The 15,620-nt window shown below is 52.5% G+C and overlaps 7 protein-coding genes across 7 annotated transcripts; 3 read left to right on the top strand and 4 right to left on the bottom strand.

Annotated features, from left to right (window-relative positions):
• The first annotated feature begins 308 nt into the window (after nucleotides 1-308).
• On the top strand, nucleotides 309-1,474 carry BKA58DRAFT_13633 (uncharacterized protein). Its single transcript, XM_046164490.1, has 2 exons — nucleotides 309-797; nucleotides 849-1,474. The coding sequence occupies exons 1-2, from the start codon at nucleotides 419-421 to the stop codon at nucleotides 1,307-1,309; spliced, it is 840 nt and encodes a 279-aa protein (XP_046030983.1). The 5' UTR covers nucleotides 309-418; the 3' UTR covers nucleotides 1,310-1,474.
• On the top strand, nucleotides 1,475-2,391 carry BKA58DRAFT_13634 (uncharacterized protein). The gene is made up of 2 exons (XM_046164491.1): nucleotides 1,475-1,748; nucleotides 1,793-2,391. The coding sequence occupies exons 1-2, from the start codon at nucleotides 1,639-1,641 to the stop codon at nucleotides 2,286-2,288; spliced, it is 606 nt and encodes a 201-aa protein (XP_046030982.1). The 5' UTR covers nucleotides 1,475-1,638; the 3' UTR covers nucleotides 2,289-2,391.
• Nucleotides 2,392-4,517: 2,126 nt separating this feature from the next.
• Nucleotides 4,518-6,693, bottom strand: BKA58DRAFT_372738 (uncharacterized protein). Its single transcript, XM_046169160.1, has one exon. It carries the CDS (start codon nucleotides 6,505-6,507, stop codon nucleotides 4,801-4,803), a length of 1,707 nt encoding a protein of 568 aa, XP_046030981.1. The 5' UTR covers nucleotides 6,508-6,693; the 3' UTR covers nucleotides 4,518-4,800.
• Nucleotides 6,694-6,771: 78 nt separating this feature from the next.
• Nucleotides 6,772-7,818, bottom strand: BKA58DRAFT_372734 (ribosomal protein L18e/L15P). Its single transcript, XM_046169159.1, has 5 exons — nucleotides 7,731-7,818; nucleotides 7,566-7,628; nucleotides 7,447-7,514; nucleotides 7,314-7,394; nucleotides 6,772-7,263 (listed from the first exon to the last, which is right to left on the bottom strand). The coding sequence occupies exons 1-5, from the start codon at nucleotides 7,774-7,776 to the stop codon at nucleotides 6,952-6,954; spliced, it is 570 nt and encodes a 189-aa protein (XP_046030980.1). The 5' UTR covers nucleotides 7,777-7,818; the 3' UTR covers nucleotides 6,772-6,951.
• Nucleotides 7,819-8,105: 287 nt separating this feature from the next.
• On the bottom strand, nucleotides 8,106-10,288 carry BKA58DRAFT_372728 (triose-phosphate transporter family-domain-containing protein). The gene is made up of 5 exons (XM_046169158.1): nucleotides 9,742-10,288; nucleotides 9,624-9,691; nucleotides 9,350-9,573; nucleotides 8,894-9,301; nucleotides 8,106-8,844 (listed from the first exon to the last, which is right to left on the bottom strand). Exons 1-5 carry the CDS (start codon nucleotides 9,873-9,875, stop codon nucleotides 8,473-8,475), a joined length of 1,206 nt encoding a protein of 401 aa, XP_046030979.1. The 5' UTR covers nucleotides 9,876-10,288; the 3' UTR covers nucleotides 8,106-8,472.
• Nucleotides 10,289-11,055: 767 nt separating this feature from the next.
• Nucleotides 11,056-13,436, top strand: BKA58DRAFT_13444 (UDP-galactopyranose mutase-like protein). The gene is made up of 4 exons (XM_046164454.1): nucleotides 11,056-11,249; nucleotides 11,312-11,381; nucleotides 11,432-11,512; nucleotides 11,563-13,436. The coding sequence occupies exons 1-4, from the start codon at nucleotides 11,161-11,163 to the stop codon at nucleotides 12,946-12,948; spliced, it is 1,626 nt and encodes a 541-aa protein (XP_046030978.1). The 5' UTR covers nucleotides 11,056-11,160; the 3' UTR covers nucleotides 12,949-13,436.
• A 1-nt stretch (nucleotide 13,437) lies between these two features.
• BKA58DRAFT_13474 (Aldehyde/histidinol dehydrogenase) lies at nucleotides 13,438-15,552 on the bottom strand. Its single transcript, XM_046164456.1, has one exon. The coding sequence runs from the start codon at nucleotides 15,197-15,199 to the stop codon at nucleotides 13,784-13,786; it is 1,416 nt and encodes a 471-aa protein (XP_046030977.1). The 5' UTR covers nucleotides 15,200-15,552; the 3' UTR covers nucleotides 13,438-13,783.
• Between the last annotated feature and the right edge of the window lie 68 nt (nucleotides 15,553-15,620).

Below are 15,620 nucleotides of genomic sequence, written 5' to 3'. Positions count from 1 at the left end.
CAGGCCAGATAGCAGACCCCTAGTCAAGAGAGGCACAGTTCCCACACAGTCTTTACTGTAGTTTGCGGGCCACAGCCAAGGTCGCCGCCCTCGGACCCTTCTCTGCTTCCGCCTCGGAAATCCCGTTCCGAGCCTCCCTTTCCCCACTAAAACCCAACCAAACCCTGGCCTCTCACGATGATTTTCTACGCGCCTAGGTGGTCCTTCCCGTCATCGCCCTCGACACTTTGGCCACGCCTTTTTTACGCGCCCATGCAAGCCGCACCTTAAGTCAACGACGCGACGATCGGTGCACCTTTTCTGTACAGTGTACGTCATTGTGAGTTTTCGCTGCGCTTGAGGTGAAGGGAACATGCGCTTGGGTTTTATTTTGCCAAGACAGAACAAAGATTGGTGTGTGAAGAGGTAGTAAGAAGGTATGAGTAAGAAAGGAAGAGGCCGAGTCAAGAGGAAGGAGGTACAGAGTGATGATGGGTGGACTGTCATTACTCATGGTTTGGCGAGTGTTTCGCTTGATGGAAAAGGTAAGAAGGAAGCGGATGCTGGGTCTTTTCCTACGAGGATTGTGGAGGGGTTGACGGCGGAGAAATTACTGGAGGACTTTCGCCTGCTGCAAGAGCGCTGGGAGGATACGCTGCTTGCTCAGCAAGTTAAAGATATTGTGGAGAAGAGTGCTGATAGCAAATGGGGTGTTGAAGAGGCGGTATGCATAGGGATTGGCAGTTTCAGTAGGGACTGGGCACATCGGTGGAGGAGCATGTGGCAGCTTGTACTGTTTGTTGACGTAGTCGGGCAGCGTATGTCATCGTCTCTATCCGCTGCGTGTGCACGAACTGATTACAAAGTAGTCAATGCCGAGAACAAGGATACCAAAATCCAGTGTTTCGCCCAAGACCCAGCCTTTACAAACCTTGACATCGAATTCCTATCGCACCTCTCCATCACTGTCCTCGACTCCGATCTCCAGGTCCATATCACGTCCCACTCCTTCGTCTACTCGCCCTTCGTGGATTGGTTCCTTCTTCTACCGACTTTCCTTAAATCGAAAGACCCGGTGCTGTACGTAGGCAACGAGATTCTGGACGATTATAGTGTGTATGCGCAAACAAAAGAGAAGAAAGAGCGGTTAGAGGAGTGCAATCAGGTGGGCAAGAAGTGGATAGAGGGTAGGGAAAAGGTGGCGCTAAGAGAGTTTGAAAAGCATGGGAATGCGCTAAATGGAATGGTTGTTTATATAAGCAAGAGTGATGAGGACACAGATGAAGAGGAAGATACACAGGCGAATCCCAGAGAAGAAGATAACAAATAGGCGACTGCCGGGGAAGAAGCCTAGAGTATCACACAGATACACCCACCCGTGGACGTATTAATTGTAAGCCTTGGCTTCAATCGGTTCCCAACCTTAGTTCGCAGCAAACGTTCGAAAATCTTAACCAAAGTACACTTCTTGGAGGCTAGCATACGATTTATACTTGAGGTTTCCATCTCACTCAACTTACACTTAAAAATATCAAGATCTCTACTCCCAACCCCCAATACTAATCGAGATCTACTCTTTCGCGAAATAGCAACTTCCATACCAGGCGACACTGACGCCTGCAGACTGACGCTCGCGAACACCAAAGGCACGGAAAGACGATGCCCGACGAAAACCAAATGCGCCCACGGCCAGAGAACCCATCGTCTCATTTGTATCAAGAAGATGAACAGACTATTCTGGCGCCTGTGCCGGAAGACAAGCTAGCAATGTAAGATAGCAACTCACTGCGGTCGGGCATTACCAACGGATCAGCTCACAACGCAACGCATCTGTTTGGCCTCTGCTACGCTTACCAGCCGAACTTCGACTCCAGATTTGGGAAGACTCCATGAGTTGCGCCAATGTAACAATCAGACATCGCCTTCTCTGGAACAGAGCAAGATCAAAGCCCCGTGGGATCCCGACGAATGATGATGGCACCCCCGCAAAAGATGTTGCCCTTCGATTACCAGCGACCCCGAGACAGATCCACGCGGAGACACGGTTGCTGATCTTCGCCCTCATCACTTTCAAGATCCAACGATGCTGGCAGTTTCATTGGGTCTCGGAACACGCGTTGCTACGAAACATTCAATCCCTCTGTGTATCTAACGTAGCCTTGTGGGACTGGACATATAACTTTCCTGATTCCACTGAGAGTCAAAGCGTTGATCAACTGCCGCAATTCAAGATCGGTTATCACACTAATATATTCCCACGTCTCAAACACATGGAACTCGCTCCCCACAATGTGAACCACCTTCACTAATTTGACCACCTTGATCCAGAGGACGATGGAACCCGCACGATGGAAGGAGCCGAGTACTACCGCAGGCTACTGGAGCAGCGGATACGGGAGCGAGAGGGTGGGCATTCGCTGACTTTTAGTTGGAGATGATCTATGGAACAGCTGGCTCTTGTGATGGCTTCAAGTGGTATATAGGTAGTTATGTGTATGCTCTTCGGTAATCGAGATCGCTACGGCAATTGTCAATAACTTATCAGGCTCGCAAGGCCACAATTTCAAAGGGTGTGGAAGAAGAGGCTCTATCATGGGCACATGGTAGCTACAAGAGTCGCTACAGGAACATCTCAATGAAACGAGAACAGTCACCTTAAGCACCAACAGTGCACCAACAGCACCAGGAGTTGAAACAAGTGCTCCCCTTCCACGTCAAGTACTCCGCACCGCTACTCAGCGCATCCACTCTGATCTCTATTACACCAACTTTATGGACACAACTGCAACCAACATTGGCGTTCACATATCGGGCTATTACATTGAGACCTCTATCGCGCACCAACGCTTCAACATGGAATATCCGTCAGAACCAGATAATTCTGTGTCAATGTCGCTGCAGCAAAACAACAGCGACAAGGTAATGCTCTTACCAAATGGGCTCTTGGACGTATCTCACATGTCCGACCGCACCACCACGATGTCAGTCTTTCTTTTCTTTGTTCAGTGGCCATCTCCAAAATCGGCCTATCTACACTGAATTTCGAGTCCCCTAAAATGACAAAACCAAGACTCGTGTTCTCGAAGCTCGTACGCTGCACATCATTCGCCTCTCCAAAAGATGTCACCGAAAACCAGGTACTGGAGATCGATGGGCGATATGGAACACGAGCTGCCTCCTTCATCAACGATTTTACACTACTTCCACGAGACTTCGTAAACTCCCACTCTTTCGCTTTGTCTTACTTTTTACACACTACTTGTCTTGTACAGATTTTCAAACTTACAAGCCAACTAACGTATGAGAGCGCGCTGCCTGTCTTCTCCACTTACTTCCAAAATCGCATAGCTACCCAGACTTTTGCTGTGTCACGAAAATCGTACTGCTCATCGGTTTATGAGAACCTCTCCTCCTGAGCCTCTCAAGTATCTTGAGACAATACAAAACATGGCGCGATCGCCTGGAACTCGATGCTACATATCATTCAAGGAAAAATGTGCAATTGAAGTGGAAATGATGCTTGAATGTGAGCAGGACGTGAGTCGTCAAAAACTACCGAGAACCCACTGATGTCTTCGTCCGCCTCGGAAGAAGTATACATAAATATCTCCGCTCTGCTATCCCTTTCCTCCTTCTATCATATCAAACTTGCATCACAGTTTCCTATATCATGACGATGAAATCGCTATGCCGGCGTTTTCTCTCTTTTTCCAAAACCGCGGCGGAGGTCGTATGTGCTCCTGTATTCTCACGGATTCGCTACCCATGGGAAGGATAACCCCGCGTGCCGGTTTCGAACACGTACGGCGACATTCAAAAAGCATTGGAAGACTTCAACATGGAAAGATTGTGCTTCCTCGTTCAAAACGTACCAGATGCCCCGCGATGAGTGCGCCCTCCGAATGACTCTGGACGCATATAAAGCCGCCTCTTCTTTTTCTACCTTCTCTCTTCCTATCCAACACACTTCCTTCTTCCTTCACCAAAACACGGACTCGGCGCCTACATGGCTTTCCTCTTTTCCCCGCCTCCTCCCATCTTGATGTTCATGGCATGTTCACGAGTCCTATCCGACTTCCAAAATCACCTACCAACTCTGTCATGTCCCACCAGGCAAGTTGTGGAAGCTTTGTACTCTGAAAATGGTTCGGTTGGACAAGATATCGTTCTCTCCTCGTCTCTGCTCTTGGCTCAGCCAGTCTTTGAAAATGCTCGATCAGAACCGCCATGTGAAGAGCAATGGAAGCTGTTCAAAACATATGGAAGGGCAAGCCATGTGATCTCTCCTTTCCCATCCTTCGACTATAAAACGCACGCGACTCTCTTTCCTCTTTCCTCTCTTATCCGCACACCCAAAAATCATTTTACTAAAACGATGGCGTACAACAACCATGGCCGTGGTCTAGCGGTGTCTTTTAAAACCATTACAGGATGTCAACACGTTTCTGGAAAACGTTGGATGCAACACCAAGTCCTTGTGAGAGTGGAGAACGGCTAAAGTGGATGACATCACGCAGTTGGAGCCAATTTCGCGAAGGGAGCAATCAAAAGAGTCAGGGTTGATCTTATGTGTTGTGCTAAGAAGGGGCCGTTGCTAGGGCTGGCGTGAACAATGGTGGTGGTGATCATCCTCGTAATGGGCGTCGAAATCAAAAGTTTTCAGTAGCACTGCATGTTGATCGCATTCAACGGAGTCATAGACCAATGAAACATCTCCGGCCAAAGTTAGATGTTCTACTACCTGCACATCTCACTAACCAACGTTGCCTGACAGATCCTGTATTCCGTGGGCCCATCATCCCGTCACCTCCCAATCCCCATCTATTTTCCCATACCCTTAAGATAAGCCTCCCACCCATCCTCCAGCAGTGCCTTGTCCTTGCGCATAACCTCCTTCTCATTGCCCTCCATCCAAACCCTCAACCTCTCACGGATCGTCTTATCCTCCGCACCAAGGATACGCACAGCAAGTAGCGCAGCATTCGTCGAGTTATTGATACCAACAGTGGCAACAGGCTCGCCACGCGGCATCTGAGTCATACTAACAAGACTGTCCCAGCCATCCATCACACTCGCCTTGACAGGCAGACCGATAACGGGAAGTGTGGTCCACGACGCACACATACCGGGCAGATGGGCGGCACCACCCGCAGCGCCAATGATGACTTTCAAAGACGTCTGAGAAGCGGTCTTGGAAAACTCGCGGAGCCAGTCGGGGGTCCGGTGGGCGCTGGTGATGCGCGTAGTGAATGGGATTTGCAGCTTAGTGAGGATCTCGAGACCGGCGCGGAGGACGGGGAGATCCGAATCTGAGCCCATGATTACGGCGACGAGAGGCTCTTCTTTCGATGTTTCTGAGCTGCGTGATTCGACGGTCTTGCCCTTTTGGGCGTCGACAAAGTCGATGAGGGGCTGGACCTCGCGTTCGGCGGCTGCGAGTGTGGGGGCTGTAATGGTGATGTGGCCCATCTTGCGTCCGGGACGTGCATCGCCTTTACCGTAGAGGTGAATTGAGGCGTTTGGTGACTCAAGAGCCCTCTTCGCGACTTGGACGTGGGAGTCTGGCGCCTTGCCGCCAAGGATGTTCAGCATGATGGAGGGCTCGCGGAGGCGGAGGCTAGACTGGGAGATGGGTAGGTCAAGGATGGCTCGGAGATGCGCGTCGTATTGTGAGATGGGGCAGGCTTCGATGGTGTAATGTCCAGAGTTGTGCGGACGAGGTGCGATCTCGTTGATGAGTAGACTGTCGTCCTTGAGCAAGAACATCTCAACACCGAACACACCCTTGCCTTCGAAAGCACCGATAGCCTTCTTGGCGAGCTCCTGGGCTCGTTGCGCAGCTTCCTCTGCTACGTTCCTGGGTGGTGCATATGTGAGCTTGCAGATACTGTCCTCGTGAACAGTCTCGACAGTGGGGAATGTGAGTACACCGTCCTTTGTCTTGACAACCATGACTGCAAGCTCCATCCTGAAGTCCGCCCAACGCTCTGCATACAGCGGCCTCTTCCCCAAGGCCTCGAATGCTGCATCAACATCCGCCTCAGTCTTCACCACAAAGTTTCCTTTACCGTCATACGCCTCTGTCTTACTCTTGAGCATGAACGGATAGCCATATGACGAACCTACTTCCTTCAATCCAGCAACACCCTTTCCTTCGAGATCGATGCTATCTGCGACATCCACTCCATGCTCTTTCAGGTACTGCTTCTGGGCGTACTTATCTTTGATGGTCCGTAGTGTCTTCCAGCTGGGTTCAACCACGACCTGGCCCGCTACCTCTTCTAGCATGTGGGTATCGACATGTTCGATCTCGACAGTGACGACATCGGATGATTCTGCGAGTTTCTTTACAGCCGCTGCATCTTTGAAAGATCCCTCGATATGGCCGTCGTGCGCTGATATCTGCTTTGCTGGAGATGCCCCGACGTCCAGGACGTTGACTTGAACATTCAATCGGTTGGCGGCTTCGATCAGCATCCGACCAAGTTGGCCGCCGCCTAGTACGCCTACTTTCCGACTGTCGACCATTTTGCCAGTGTTGTTGTTGATGTCAAGTCATTCAAGTGCTGCAGTGACTAGTCGGGGCATTACGTCGGGTTGTTTAGTTTGGCTAGCGCTGGTTGGCTGAATGTGGGGGAGCCGCAGAAAATTTAGCACGCGAAAAACTTCGTCGTTCAGCGTTCCTATACAGCATTTCCTGTTACGGGCAAATTGTCCTGCATGTGAAAATTGCGAATGCTCAAGCTGGTAATTGAATAGAGATGACATGCACGTTGATGAAGAAGATGGTTGTTCATGATTTAACCATGAGCTCGGAAGAGCCCATTTGTATGCTTTCATTTCATGTTGAGCATTGAGTATCTTTTTGCAGGCTTTCGAAGAGCCTTTGCCAGTCATGAAGCGCGCCTCGTAAGAATTCCCATGACCATGACCACGCCAACCCAGAGAAACCAAGAGTGCAGCAGCACACGCTTAAACCTTGAAACCACGCGACCTTCTGCGTCCACGGGCACGCTCGAACTTGCGGCCCTTGCTCTCGACGTAAGGCTTCTTGTGGGTGTGGGGACCAAAGCCGAAATGCTTGAAGGCCTCACGGGCGTTCTTGGGTCCACGGAGGAGGAGGGTGTTGGATCCGGTGGGGAAGCGGGTAGCGACCTCGTCGATGGTGAGGCACTCACCACCGGCCTTCTCGATGCGGGCGCGGGCAGAGGCGGTGAAGCGGAGAGCCGCAACGGAGAGCTTGGGGACCTCGAGCATGCGGTTGTCGTCAGTGACGGTGCCGACCTGACGGTATGTTAGCCATTGATCTTCGCTATGCGTATTGCTTAACGTACAACAACGACGGTCTTGCCGGCGTGCTCCTTGGCGGAGTGCTTGTTGGCGGCGTTCGCGACGATCTTGGAAACGGAGACCGGCTGTGCTGTGTTAGTGACGCTGTTCTACAGTGCATGCGATCAGTCGTCTTACGGGGCGGTTGGTCTTCGACATCATGAGGCGTCGCAGAACGGTCTTGTTGAAGTTGGCATCGGTACGGCCTGTCCGCTGTTAGCACAAACAATGTGCGCATTTGAAAATGAAGTACTTACGAGCCAGGAACTTGTAAAGGCGCACCAACAGCCTGACGTAGGGGTTGGTGGACTTAGGGACCTCTGTATACTCGTCAATCTCTCTCCTTCGAAGGCTTCATGTTGCGTCTAAAAGACAGCTAACGCCAGCGCATTGCTGCGCCGACTCGACGGGGGATCACGTACTGCGGTGCCCGTCTCGAACATGGTGGCGGTCGAGGTCGATTCCCATCTTGACTGATTTTGAGCGTGTTGTGCTGTGGGTTAGTAACGACTGAGGGAGAAAGCTGAAGTTCGCGATTCGAATTTGGCAGGAAAGGGCAGCTTGGCGTGGTGTGGCCCGTGCGTAGCGAGAACTTCAAAACTCCACTGGGCAGGCGCGAAGACGGCGCATGCACCTCACACTTCGACGATCAGAATTTGACATTCAATGTTCGTTATGCATACCCGTGAACTTGTCCTACAAATGATAGCGTTTCAGCTTACAACATCTGCTCTGCATACCTTGCCGACGAAAGTTCGCTGCCATGTACGTCACAAGTAAAAGCAGAATTAAATAGGATGCTCACATGGCAAGCATTACTATTATATAGCTCAAGTATATACTTTCGCTTGCAGTTTCTGCGAATGCCTGCAAGATCTATGTGCCAAAAACATGTTACTTAATCATTCCCTGTCATTGCTCCCTGACATGCGATCGACACCAGTCGCGTACCAAACCACAAAAAGCATCAAAGAAGGCTCCGTCGGCATGAAAGCTCCTGCTCGTCTATGCGTATAAACACCGATCACCGTACACTCCAAGCCCGCTCCAAGCTAAAGATAAAACGACAAGGGGGAAGGGAAATCAAGGTAGACCAGCGTAATGCAAGTAGGCCTACTCCCAGCTAGAAAATGGCCAAGACCGATTTTAGAAGGAACCAGTTCTTCATACGGCCTTGTCGCCGATGAGCTTGCCGATGCCGTTGTAGACCTGGTTGGTCGAGTCGGGGGCGTAGCGGGGTCCGAGAGAGCCAAGGACGAGGAACATGCCAATGATGACGGCGGCGAAGACCATCAACTTGCGGAGAACCGGGCGGGTGTGGCCAAATTCCTGCCACTTCATGCTGCCCTGGCCGAGGTACTCCTTCAGCTTCTCTCCGCCGAGCTTGTAGTAGACGAGACCGCCAAGCGCGATGGCGTAACCGAAAGCCTGGAGAGGAGAGACGGGGTCCTTGAAGAGGAACATGGACGCAAAGACGAGGAGGATATCCTTGAGTACACCTGAAAGGGTAAGGACGAGCGAGGAGGTCTTGCCGATCTGGAGATTGTAAGTACATGTTCTTCAAGTGTGAAAGAGGACGACGTACCAAGAAGACGACGGAGACGTTGAGCAAGAAAGCAACGGATGCATTGGCCAGCAGAGTGATCAAACCGACGCGGTCGATGTCAGCCATGGACATCTTGGGAAGCTCAGTGAACATGAGAATAACACCGTTGATGAAGGCGCAAGCAGGAGCGTAGTAGTAGAGGGAGACGAGCGGGTCCATTTTGAAGTCGGCACCGCTGAGAAGGCGCTGGACCATGACCAGACGGACAGCCTCAAAGACGATACCAGCGGCTTGGAAGAGGAAGCCGATCATGACGAACTTGATCTCTCCCAGCGAGGCAATGACTACACCGATAACGATGAAGGAGACGTTTCCGAGGGTCTTGAGGTTGACAGGCGCAACTCCGAGACTCCAGGTGGTGATGAGGACAGCGACGGGCATAGTAGCCTGTTGAGGTCAGTAGCTGCCACGAATCCATGTTCATGCGTGACGTACCTTGAGCATCTGAATGAAAGCCACACTCAGGTACAGATATGCCTGGTTACCGCAGATCAAGCTCATACTGAAGAAGATACCGATGGGGACAATGGCTCGCAGGTATACGCGTCCGGTCATGGGCACCTTTTTCCTAGAGTCGAGGACGGTGGTGAAGCGGGCGAGGATCTGGGTCATGACGGTCGCAAAGATCAAATGCCATGTTGTGAGGAAGATGGGGTAGTCTGTCGGTGTGTTAGGATGCGGTGTTGCGGCGGAGTAGAAGTACACGTACGGAACTTGGCTGTATCTAAGATGTACTTGTTGAAGACGATTGTGCTGGAACTGAGGGAGATCCATGTTCTGCAAGGCCGTCAGTGCATGTCGCTGGGGGTAGCATTGAGCCAACGTACGCAATGTATACTGCAGGATGGAAGGATGGCGCCTCGGGGGCTGGCTTCTGCGCATCTGGGTTGACCGTCGGCAGCACAGGCAGGGCTGTGTCGCGCGAGGCCTCGACCGAGGATCTCATCTTCTCGTCTGACATGGCTGCGGGTGGTGGCTAACGAGGGACGGTAAGGGTGTTGAGTGAAGGTCAAAGGAGGTGGTTGCGGTGCTGGAGAATGCAAGTTGCAAGGTTGCAGTAGCAGTGGACTAGCGCTGCTGACTGATGGCGGGTGTTGCGCGTCAAGGGGACAAGCGTGGCACAAGCAACACGAAGCAGCTGTAACAGCGCTGGAGCAATGAGGAGATAAAGAGCGACGAGAAGTGTTGAGAGCACTTGTGAATGTGACGGTACTAATACCTCGACTGCGCTAGGGAAGGGGAGGGGCGGAGCGGGAATCAGCCAGACGACCTTCTAGAGCCGGTGCACAGGGGGGGTTCTGGTTTAGGCGTGCTATCACTGGGCAACGGCCGACTATGTACTAGAGCTGATATGAGGCCAGATGAAGATTTGCCAGGAGCCGCGCGGGATTTTGCAAATGCTCGATGAGGTGAAACTGATCTGCTGTGGAGCCCTGAGTGGACGCGCAATCGACCACAGCGGCGAGGGCTCCCGTCAATGGCCCCGAAATTTTGAGCCGCCTCTTGCATTTGCTTGTGTAGGTGTGTACGCGTACTGGCACCCTGCAGAGAGGCGCCGAAGACACCGGTCCCACATATATGTAGAAAAGTGACAGCTTCATGCACATCGCGCACTCTCTCTGCTGCCACGCGCAAGCGGTTTACATTGCAGGAGCTGTGCCGTGTCGTTGGAGAGCAGGGCGAGGCGCACCGTTAGGGGTATGCAGATTACTTCGCACACAGGCGTCGTTGCACCGTGGCACTAGCACGACACCAAGTCGATGCGTCGTTGATCTGAGGCTGTAGTCCCCCAGAGATAGAGTCGGTCAAGCTTCACCATGTGCTGCAACCAGCCAGATTGAGGCTCCACCCGCGGGAACGTGCAGAGGCCATGGTGACACACGGGCAACGCAACTATCACGGCCCTCGAGGCCATGGGCAATGAACATGTTGCACGCACGAGTGGTGAAGCAGCAGACCGGCACCAATCAACGCGCCCACGAGCAGCCATGTCCAGCCAGATCGCCGGTCCCCATGGCGGCCTGCCCCTTTTCTCGCCGTTGCAGCGCGGCCGTCTGAAGCCTCCAAGCTCTCCCCAGGCGAGTCCTTCGGCGGCTGGCCCTCTGTTACCCTGGACCCACTTAACGCAGCATCGCCCTTGGCGTCCTTAGTTTATCGCCAGCTATATTCCTCCACCACGCCCCAAGTGTTTGGCCTCTGCTCCACACCCTCTCTATAACTACAAGTGCTGCTCGCCCATAGAGTACATGCTCAACTACGCCCGCCAGACTTTGAAGCGCGTTCCGAGTTTTCAGGAAATACTACAGGGCAAGATGGGATCCGCCAAGGAAGAAATGTATGTTCACCGCCTGCCCACCCACATTGCATCCTTCTGAGCACGAGCTGACAATGCCATAGTTCGGTCGACGTGCTCGTTATCGGTGCTGGTCCGACTGGTCTTGGAGCAGCAAAGCGCCTCCACCAGATTGTATGCTCATCACAGAGTCCAAGTGGCGGGGCAGATGCTAACAACAACAGGATGGCCCCTCATGGCTGATTGTCGACTCCAATGAGACACCTGGTGGTCTGGCTTCGACCGACGTCACTCCAGAGGGCTTCGTGAGTATCCCCACCGCCAATTGACCGACCCCCTCTAACATCTCCCCCAGCTCTACGACGTTGGTGGCCATGTCATCTTCTCCCACTACAAGTACTTCGACGACTGCATCGACGAGGCCCTCCCCAACGATGACGACTGGTTCACCCACGAGCGTGTGTCCTACGTCCGCTGCAAGCGCAACTGGGTCCCCTACCCATTCCAGAACAACCTGTCCATCTTGGACAAGGACGACCAGGCCAAGTGTGTCGACGGCTTGATTGACGCCGCACTCGAGGCTCGCGTGGCAAACACCAAGCCCAAGGACTTCGACGAGTGGATTATGCGCCAGATGGGTGTCGGCATTGCTGACCTCTTCATGCGCCCCTACAACTTCAAGGTCTGGGCTGTACCCACCACCAAGATGCAGTGCCAGTGGCTCGGAGAGCGTGTCGCCGCCCCCAACGTCAAGGGTGTCATCAACAACATCATCCACAACAAGACCGCAGGAAACTGGGGCCCCAACGCCACCTTCCGCTTCCCCGCACGAGACGGTACCGGTGGTATCTGGAAGGCCGTCGCAAAGACACTGCCAGACTCCAAGACAAGATACGGTGACCACGGCAAGGTCACCAAGGTTGATGCCGACGGCCACAAGGTACACCTCGGCGACGGAACAGTTGTCAACTACAAGAAGCTGGTCAACACCATGGCTGTCGATCAGCTCGTCGAGTTCATGGGCGACAAGGAGCTCATCGATCTCAGCAAGGGTCTCTTCTACTCCACCACCCACGTTATTGGTGTTGGTCTCCGCGGCGAGCGACCAGAGCGCATTGGTGACAAGTGCTGGCTGTACTTCCCCGAGGATGACTGCCCATTCTACCGCGCCACCATCTTCTCCAACTACTCGCCATACAACCAGCCCCAGAAGGACGTCAAGCTCGCCACTCAGCAGATGGCAGATGGCTCCAAGCCCAGCTCCACTGAGGCCAAGGAGGGCCCATACTGGTCCATCATGTTGGAGGTTTCCGAGTCCAGCATGAAGCCCGTCGATGAGAAGAACATGCTCAAGGACTGCATTCAGGGTCTCATCAACACCGAGATGATCAAGTCGGATGACGAAATCGTCTCCACCTACCACCGCCGCTTCGACCATGGATACCCCACTCCCTCTCTCGAGCGTGAAGGTGTTCTCACCAAGCTTCTCCCTGCTCTCCAGGCCAAGGACATTCTGTCGCGTGGCCGCTTCGGTTCATGGCGCTACGAGGTCGGTAACCAGGACCACTCGTTCATGTTGGGTGTAGAGGCTGTCGACCACGTTGTCAACGGTGCTGTTGAGCTTACCCTCAACCACCCCGACTTCGTCAACGGCCGCAAGAACGAGGAGCGTCGTCTTAAGGACGGTGCTCAGATCTTCAGTCAGAGCCCTCTTGCTCTGAGGAACAAGGGCGTTGAGTAAGCGCATACACATCAGATGTTCGATATGTGTAGTTTCGGGAATGTTTATGGGATACCACGTTATGTTATGAGAAAGGAATGGAAGACATGGAGTCGGCGCATTTGTGCGGAGACTAGGTAGACACTTGCATCTATTCTGCTTGTTGAGAGGATATAGATCAAAAAATCATATTCTTAGACTTGCACACACATATCTCGTCTCCTTCCGTCAGTGACTTCGTTCTTTACTCTGCGCACGACTTTCGCGACCAACTGACAACCTCCCTCACCACCAAAACGCCTCCTCAACTCGATCGATCGATCGCAAACACACCTCACTTTGCATGACTAGCCCTAATTAAATCGCGTCACATCGTCATCTCGTTTTGCGCGACTCGCAGCAATTACAGCCGCATGTTAACAAGTGGGTAGCACCCCCACTCCACTCCATCCCGTGTGTACAACGGCCCGATTATGTATAGTATGCCAACCGATGATAATCTGCTTTGTTGCACCACAAATGCTGTGTTATTTCTTGGAAGACGCGTACAACATTCGATACACGGTTGTACTACGGAGACTACGGGAATAGCAGGAGGGTAGATGAGAATTCGTGATAAGAGGTGGAAGAATTTTTTCTTGTTGGTACGCGATAGGTAGTATGGCGATGGGCTTGGGGTAGGTGGAGCGAGATGCAGGAGTGGATGGGGAAGGTGGGTGGTAACGTGGCATTTTGTTTCAATGGTTTGTATGCAGGTTACGATTCGGTCTATGTAGAGGACATGCTTTTGACGTATATCGGGTGTTGTATAGATCACGTGTTTGTCTTCAATCGACACATTCTCAGTCGGACTCAATCAAGTCTTGCTTGCCCTGAATTTCCTCAATACTTCCCTTTCTTCCTCATTGCTCGCTACACTCTCTTCATCACCAACTGGCAAGCGCTGATGTTTCCATTGCTTGCCTCCAGCGCCGTAATCGGCACTAACCTGCGCGTCACCTACAATAACCCATTTGTAGATTGTCAAGCCCTCTAGTCCGACAGGTCCTCTAGAATGGATCTTGTTTGTTGAGATGCCGACTTCGGTTCCGAAACCATATCGCTGACCATCCGCCATGCGGGTACTGGTGTTCCAGTAAACGGAGGATGAGTCGACAGCAGCGAGGAAGGTCTTCGCTGTGGTTTCCGAGGTGGTGAGTATGGCGTCGGTGTGGTGAGAGCCGTGTGCATTGATGTGATTGATGGCTTCGTCGACGTTGGTGACTGTTTTGATGGCGAGGATGTAGTCTAGGAACTCGGTGTCGTAGTCTTCTGGTCCAGCTTCTTGGAGAAGCGTGGCGGAGTGGGGGTCTAGTTTGCCTTTGAGGGCGAGGAACGAGGTGTTATCACAGCGGAGGGATACGCCCTTTTGTAGGAGGGCTTCTGCGACGGTGGGGAGAGTGGTGCTCAGGGCTGCTTCTTCCACAATGAGTTGCTCGAGAGCATTGCAGCCAGCTGGGTAGCTTGTCTTTGCGTCAAGGACTATCTTAGTGGCCTTTTCGACGGGGTAGTCTGCGGAGAGATAGGTTGAACATATTCCATCTGCATGGCCGAGGACGGGAATGGTGGTCGTGTCTTTCACATAGCGGACTAGTTTGTTCCCACCGCGAGGAATGCAGAGATCGATATATGTATCTTGCTTCAGCAGATCGGCGATGACGTCGTGTGTTTGGACCAACTGTAGACAGTCTGATGGAACTGCTGTTGACGTAAGAGCCTTAGAAATAATGGATGCAATGGCCGCGAAGCTATTGCTGGACTCTCGACCACCTTTAAGGATAGCTGCGTTTCCAGACTTGATGGCGAGTGCGGAGATGTTCGCGATGACTTCAGGTCTGGCTTCGAAGATGATGAGAAGCACGCCAATAGGACATGTTATCCTTGAGAGGACCAGGTCATCATCGAGTAGCGTCCTCGCAGTGGTCTTGTTGATAGGATCCTCCAGCTCCTTCACGTCCAGTATCCCCTGCAGCATATCCTCATATTTCCCCGGCTTCCCCAGATCCAGTCTTTTGACCAAACTTGCACTTAGCGTGCCTCCTGCTGCGGCCTTGTTCGCAGCTTCCAGATCCCGCGCATTGGCCGCTAGAACCTCCTCTTTCCCAGTTGTTAGTGCCGCATGGATAGCTGTCAGTGCGGCATTTCGCTCCTCGGTAGACAAGACTGCAAGTTTCCGGGATCCGAGTCTTGCCGCTTGGGCGACCTCGAGTGGCGTGGCGTTGGTAAGAGACATTGTCACTTGGGTTACTTCGTGAGGTGGTGAGACCTCGTAAAGTCGATAAATTCTTGATGGACGTGTGACTCAGATTCGTCTAGAAAGGGACAAAGTCTTCCACGGTGTTCTCGGAAGGATCGTATGCAGGGTCTTGTGCCGCTGCAGGTGCTATTGGAAACTAGAAGCGGATAGTATGCGGAGTGCGCGTTGTGTCTAAAGATAGGTGCAGGATCTGGTGTTGCGGGGTCTGGATGCTGATATGCATTGCGCCACTTTTCGACGCCACACCCGAATTGAGCTCTGGGATACCGCCATGTCACCTACACCGTGTTCTGCACTTTGCGCAATACCTGTGCATTGTGTAAACTACCATGAAGTTTGTTGAGAAGAAGAAATTTGATTGCGTCATATTCGAGATGCATCCTTGCCTGGGCGCGGT

Source organism: Alternaria rosae, assembly GCF_020736505.1.
Source record: "Alternaria rosae strain MPI-PUGE-AT-0040 chromosome Unknown BKA58scaffold_1, whole genome shotgun sequence".
Taxonomy (NCBI): Eukaryota; Fungi; Ascomycota; class Dothideomycetes; order Pleosporales; family Pleosporaceae; genus Alternaria; species Alternaria rosae.
The sequence above is the reverse complement of the archived record's forward strand: the minus strand, read 5'-3'. Positions and strand labels throughout refer to the sequence as shown.